The sequence below is a fragment of the Brassica napus genome, chromosome A2 (assembly GCF_020379485.1).
Source record: "Brassica napus cultivar Da-Ae chromosome A2, Da-Ae, whole genome shotgun sequence".
Lineage (NCBI taxonomy): Eukaryota > Viridiplantae > Streptophyta > Magnoliopsida > Brassicales > Brassicaceae > Brassica > Brassica napus.
In genome coordinates, this window is record NC_063435.1 from 23,071,676 (window position 1) to 23,078,368 (window position 6,693).

General features: G+C 36.5%; 1 protein-coding gene and 3 long non-coding RNA genes across 13 annotated transcripts; all 4 read left to right on the forward strand.

The window, feature by feature from the left end:
• The first annotated feature begins 22 nt into the window (after positions 1-22).
• LOC125587861 lies at positions 23-1,461 on the forward strand. The gene is made up of 2 exons (XR_007324262.1): positions 23-91; positions 243-1,461. It is a non-coding gene; the product is annotated as an uncharacterized LOC125587861 (long non-coding RNA).
• A 6-nt stretch (positions 1,462-1,467) lies between these two features.
• On the forward strand, positions 1,468-4,712 carry LOC125587852. 10 transcript variants are annotated; one of them, XR_007324247.1, is made up of 13 exons: positions 1,468-1,681; positions 1,845-2,104; positions 2,222-2,545; positions 2,640-2,860; positions 2,948-3,055; positions 3,142-3,292; positions 3,418-3,460; positions 3,611-3,678; positions 3,762-3,888; positions 3,978-4,201; positions 4,282-4,329; positions 4,412-4,495; positions 4,652-4,712. It is a non-coding gene; the product is annotated as an uncharacterized LOC125587852 (long non-coding RNA). The 10 variants fall into 10 exon arrangements; XR_007324253.1 differs by having other exon boundaries at positions 3,978-4,189; XR_007324245.1 differs by having other exon boundaries at positions 3,978-4,184.
• On the forward strand, positions 4,712-5,915 carry LOC125587856. Its single transcript, XR_007324256.1, has 5 exons — positions 4,712-4,828; positions 4,923-5,066; positions 5,423-5,513; positions 5,627-5,743; positions 5,847-5,915. It is a non-coding gene; the product is annotated as an uncharacterized LOC125587856 (long non-coding RNA).
• Positions 5,916-6,078: 163 nt separating this feature from the next.
• LOC125587849 (lycopene epsilon cyclase, chloroplastic-like) lies at positions 6,079-6,633 on the forward strand. The gene is made up of 3 exons (XM_048759118.1): positions 6,079-6,308; positions 6,384-6,453; positions 6,560-6,633. Exons 1-3 carry the CDS (start codon positions 6,195-6,197, stop codon positions 6,604-6,606), a joined length of 231 nt encoding a protein of 76 aa, XP_048615075.1. The 5' UTR covers positions 6,079-6,194; the 3' UTR covers positions 6,607-6,633.
• The last annotated feature ends 60 nt before the right edge of the window (positions 6,634-6,693 follow it).

Here is a 6,693-nt window from a genome sequence, read left to right on the forward strand (position 1 = left end):
CCTTCGTCTTTTCTCAATTCCAGAAAAATTAAGATCTCTCATGGATGAAGAATCCGATTTGCTGATGTTTAATGGTTTCTTTGAGAAAAAGGTATAATCTCACACCATACGATCACTGATTTTTGATCTTGGGAATTGATTACGAAGCTTCTAGAAAACTGTCTGTTCAAGTCAATTTTTGCTTTAGCCCTTTCGATTATTTTTTTCTTCACTAATAGATGTTGCGTATCTTTCTTGTGCAGCAGAGCAGAGACTTAGTATTAGAGATATGTTGGGCCGGAAGATATGTATCTTACGGACCAAGTCTGTGAAGCCTGTGAAACCCATGAAGACCCTCAAGAATAAAAGGAAAGATTTGAAGAACAAGTTACTCTCAAAATATTTTAGCATATTTACATTAAGTGTTTAGGAAAGTTAGCATTATCTAGTGTTAACATTATGTTAATGTTACCACTATATACATGCATATTGTATTCTCTTATTAAACACAATACAATAATATATCTATTCTATTATATTTTACATGGTATCAGAGCAGACGATTCGTAGGGATCAAAATTAAGCTTTCGCGTTATAAGTTTTAAACTTCGAAGATGCTTACCATCGGTGGTGTTGATGATGGCAAAGAAGGTGGTGACGACGATTCAGACGAAGACGTCAACGTATACGTCAAGTTCTCTCATTAGGGATACTTCTTAATAATAAGTATTAGGGTTTTGTTAAGTACGTTATCTAAGTCAAAGGATTTTTTATTTTTTTTTATTTTGGTGAATGCTTGAGAATTATTGAGGGTTAAGGTTTGTAGTTTCACATGGGTTATTTTCTATCTGAGATTTTTCTATAGTTTAGAATTTCTCAACAGTTGTTTTCTCATGGGATTTATTGGTTATAGTTTAACCATTACAGGGGAGTTCTAGTTGAACGTTCAAATTCTTAGGTCAGTTTTTTTTAGTCCGTGTTATGGACTGTCCAAGTCAAGGATAATTGTTTATGGAGCTGCAGTTGCGCCCACGAGATGTATTCTCATTGTCAAGACCGAAGAAGAGCTGAAGATTTCATCCCTCCTTGTCTAAGTTGAAGTTTATTCCCGAAGGAATCTACTGATTTGTTTTCTTCGACATAGTGTCCACGACATACGTGGTCTGCTTTGTGATTGCAGATTTGCGTGTTGCATCCCACGTTTGTCGTGCGGGGGAGTATTAGAGATATGTTGGGCCGGAAGATATGTATCTTACGGACCAAGTCTGTGAAGCCTGTGAAACCCATGAAGACCCTCAAGAATAAAAGGAAAGATTTGAAGAACAAGTTACTCTCAAAATATTTTAGCATATTTACATTAAGTGTTTAGGAAAGTTAGCATTATCTAGTGTTAACATTATGTTAATGTTACCACTATATACATGCATATTGTATTCTCTTATTAAACACAATACAATAATATATCTATTCTATTATATTTTACACTTAGTTTAGTGTTCTTCGCGAATGGGTTCTTCTCAGAGAAATGCATATATTGACATATACATACATTCATATGCACACATACATACATTCATATGCATACATTCATACATACATACATATGCACACATTATACATACATACATACATACATTCTAAGAGGTCACAACAAGATCAGTGGTTATTGCCACTTCTAATTGCGGTAGTCAGGCAGATCAAGGTATAGTTTCTCTTCATCTCTGTTGCTTTAAGTGCATTATGTATTCTTATAGCTAAGCAGTTAAAGGTTCTTCAGATTGTTTCCTGAGTTCGATTTCAGCCTCTTATTTGATTCGACCTTGTTTTTGTTTTTTTGAATTTGATTATAATCAATCGCTTCTCAGGTCAGATGTTTGTGAAAGAGACATCTTGTGACAACTGTACTACTGGGTGTGATGACTCCACCATCAAGTATTCTCATGGGAAATCATCATCATATGGGGCTTCAGCTAGGTTGGTGAACGATAGCTAATTTTAGTAAATCTTACAGTGTTGGTGCGTGTAATTAGATAAACTGCTGTCAGATCAAGCCGTTCACCTTGTAGAAGGTTTGGAATTAGATAAACTGAACGAGAAGTTTTTACCAATCAAAGACACTCATCAGGTCGGTTATGTTCAAGAGGCCACACACAATGTCTTTTTTTTGTTTTCTGTGTCCTGACCTTAGAATATTTGAATGCAATGCTTAATCACTGTTTTGTATATTTTGTTGATAATCCAGGTCTGTGTTCCATAACAGCATCTCAACAGGCAATTCACCTTTTCAGGCAACACTACCTCTAAACTTTTTCCCTTACGATCTCTATTATTTACCCTTTATATGTACTTTCAAGAGTTCTTGAGCCCAAACAGGTTCCAATAACAGTCTTACTTACCGCTTCCATAGTAGGATGCTCCTGGGGATAAACTACATCTCCCTCAGATCAAATCAGGAACTAACATTAGAAACACTCCTACATAGTCACAGACTAGTTTCTGAAAATAACAGGTCCATCTCGGATGGAACTTTAAAATGGCAGAGACACAACTAGAGTCCTTCAGCCAGGTAACGCCTTCACTTTTTTTTAGTTATGCGTATATCTTCCAAAATTATGTTATCATTAGTAGTCTCAGAACAGAAAAGCACTTGTATGTCACAGTGTTCTCATTCGATTGATTATTTGGAGTAGCTTTGGAAACTTCAAAAACGGTCAAGCTTTAGGTATCTGACATTATTCTAGAGATGAACTATATTTGGATATGAGAAAAAGTACAAGCAAGATCCACGATAAGACTATGTTCCACTTGTGGGAGCAGTTATGAGAACTAAGTATACGAACCAGAAAGTTAGGAGCTTATAAGCTGAGTATCCAATGTTTCTGTACGACAAAGATTAGTATTCTTCTCTCCTTCTATTACAATCGTCACCATGAAAGTTCTGTTACATATCGGCTAGAATCCCTTGCAGGAAACATGTTTGGCCTCAAAAGATGCCAGGCCCTTTGATTTGCTAAAAAAGAAGCTCATGTTAAGATTAGATACACTCTGAATCCATATTCTAAAGACTTATGAAGAGGTAAATCAATACAATGCAAAAAAGTAAAGCTCGACTTTGTTGAACAACAATGAAAAACTTCTATTGGTTGGCTTCGTTAATTACAGGAATGGTTTTATATCCCAGTCGGTGGGTCCTTGCCAAACACTGAACAAAAGAATCTCGCCGTTGGTCTGCAGCAATTGAAGGAACCCTTTCCACTGCAGAATTCTAGTGAAAAGAGTTATTTTTTGCTCTGATTGTGATGAACATAGTGGTGTATGTATTCCCATTTTTTTGAGACTATTGAAAGCTCATATTCCATAAAAAATATTGCATCAAACTTTGTTTTTTGTGGCAGTTTTGTACTCATATATTATAATATGATCTTCCGAATGTTTCAGATACGTTTCGTGACGTAAAAGCAAACGGGAGACAAAGAAAGAGGTAGGCTTTCTCACTGTTACAAATCATTCACTCTTTTTTCAGTTTCTTTTTGTTTGTGGAGTCACTTGGCATCGTTCAGAATTTTTGTCGATCACACTCTCTTAGAACATCTCATGGTAATTCATGATTACTTTGTACTGCCTGTTGCAGAATTTAATCCAAAAAGCTCAAGACATGGGGAAGGAACGGACGGAGGAACTTAGCTTCAAACTACACTGGTGATTGTAGTTTGTGTGAAGTAAAATATTTTAGACTTATGTAATTTCCCCCTTCATTAGATTAAGCTCTTTGTTATTTGCAGATGCCAATAATGGAAGAAGTGCAGCTTTTAAAAGGCAGAGTGGAGCTAATCACATAATAAGAGGTCTTAGAAATGCTTCGCCTGCTCCTATCAAAGCAACAATCGAGACAATACCTTGTTCCATAAAGTACTATCCCATACATCTCAGTCCTATGTTTTTTTTTAACAGTCATGTTCAGATATGGGCTTCCTAAAGCGTTATTCCTTTTTTTGCAGGGAGTCTAACCCTGTAATTCCCCCAAGTGGAGTTAGAAACCGAAATATTACAGAAGAACACACTCCCTTCAAGTCTACATCTTCGTCTGATGATCTTACTGAGCTGAAGAAGCCTAAAGCAACTGAAAATGAACCTTATCAGATTTTTTTGTGCGAATCAATATCCAAGAAAGAAATTGCAGTGAAGAAGAGCGCAAATTGTTTGCAGTTTGGTGTTATACAAAGTTTTGAATTCTCTGTACTTTTGGTTTGTTTTTTATGTTATATAGATTGATTAGATCTAAACTGTGATTTAATTTGCCAGGATGCAGCTAATATTGTTTTGAATAAACCTCATGGTATGGCTGTTCAAGTAAGTCATATATACTACATGCTTTCTGATGTATCTTGTTCTTGGAGCTTGTGAGAACTGATAGACTTTTGCTCTTGCTCAGGGAGGAACTGGGGTCAAAGCCAGTATTGATGAACTATATGCTGCCACTTGCTTGACTTTTGATAAATCAGAATCTCCTCAGCTGGTTAGTAGGGGAATCATAGTAATGTACTAATTAGAAAATGTATCAAAACGTACACTGAACCTGAAAATAGTGTGATTTATAAAATAAATATGTTAAGCCTAGTTAATCTGGGAAGAATAATGAATATCTTGGCTAATGCAAGTATGGTGTATTTAGTAGGTGCACAGACTTGACAGAGACTGTAGTGGACTTTTGGTGTTGGGAAGAACACAAACGGGCTGCAACGCCTTTTCATTGTATATTCCTCGAGAAAACAACTGGTTAGTGTCGCATATGTAAAACCTCTCCAGCATGCTATCACTGAATACCGAGTGATTGAATTTTCACCACTTGGTTAGTGTCACAAATACCTTCGTTTTACTTTGACGACAAGTTCCTTTTGCCCACACAAATGGAATTGAACATATTACTGTTCTTTTGCTATCAGGTATGCTTCATCGTCCCTCAATGAACAGGGACTACATAGAGTGATGGCTTGTCATAGGTGAAGAACCTGTGATGGCTCAATGAACAGGGACTACACCGTCCTCTTTCCTTTGGTGTCTCAAGGAGTCTTGGTATCTTCTCTCAGGTAATTATAAAATGTCAGACCATGGAACTCTGAAATGGCAGAGACACAAAAAGAGTCCAAAATTATGTTCTCATTAGTAGTCTCAGAAACAGAAAAGTACTTATATGTCACAGTGTTCTCATTCGCTTGATTATTTGGAGTAGCTTTGGAAACTTCAAAAAGGGTCAAATTTAAATTTACTTGTGAGGCACTTTAGGTATCTGACATCACTCTAGATCTGAACTATATTTGTATATGAGAAAGAGTACAAGCAAGATCCACGATGTGGGAGCAGTTATGAGAACTAAGTAGATACCATTTCGCTTATCTTTGCTACTCACATGTCCTAATAATAGTTACCTTTCTTTTTTATTCAGTTTCTGTTGCAGTGAATTCAAGTCCCATCTCAGAATTATAGTTGGAGCAATCAAATTTCTTTTCAATTTCCTAGTTCACAGAAATGCGAAAGTGAGAGAATAAACTTCAAATTATAATTATGAACTTTTCTTTTTCGAAGTTCATTTTTGAAGGCATGGTATTCTTTTAATCTAATAATATGTGTGTTTATTTTCATCTTTAAGTGATGGTTATTAGAAGTATCAGAGTCAAAATTCCTCTGGAAATCAGCACAGAAGAAAGTCGTAGAATCATTACAGATTCTGTCAAGAGATTGAATTTATAACTTAGCTCTTGAGGAGGTAATTAAAAATAGTTACACTATTCATCTTTGGAGAAACTATTTCACTAGCTATTGTTCATCTCCTGATTAGATATATAATATACCTTATTCATGTTTCATAGGTGTGTGACGTGTGTCTCGTATCTTAGCTCGAAAGTTGGGAGCATAACAGAAGCTCCTGATGGCCTTAGTTTATTTCCTGTGAAAAAAAAACCATTGTTCCGTGCAGGTACGAGAGTGGAATCAGTGATATGGTACTATTGCCTTAGTAAGAACGTTTCCTGACCTTTGTGGCAAATGCTTGCCACTGTTTCTTCTGGAGAAGCTCTTGCCGTACGAAGTTGGAAGACGTTAGTAGAGTGTCCCTGTTCAAGCTGCATATGGCTAGAGGTGGAGGTATAGTATGAATCTTTTGAGACTGTTCTGTTTGAAAACTTCAAGTGGAAGACAGTCCGTATGATCCAGAGCAGATGGTTTGCATGAATTACGGAGAGTATGCGAACCAGAAAGTTAGGAGCTTAGAAGCTGAGTATCCAACGTTTCTGTACGCCATGCCTATGACAAAGACAAAAGTGTTATTTGAGGTTTGTTTCTTCTCTCTTTCTATTACAATCGTCACCACGAAAGTTCCGTTGCTCATCACCTGGAATCCCTTGCAGGAGACATGTCTACCCTCAAAAGATGTCATCATGCCCATTGATTTGCTAAAAACGAAGCTCATGTTAAGAGGTAAATCTATACAAGGAAAAAAAACTAAAGCTCGACTTTGTTGAACAACAATGAAAAACTTCTGTTAATTGGCTTTGTTAATTACATGAATGGTCTTATATCCCAGTCGGTGGTTCCTTGCCAAAAGAATCTCGCCTTTGGTGCTGCAGCTAGCATGGTACATCCATCCCACAACAGGTAGTAAGAGCAAATTAACCTTAATTTGAGTTCTGGTTATCAACATCTTTTAGTTGTTTGCAA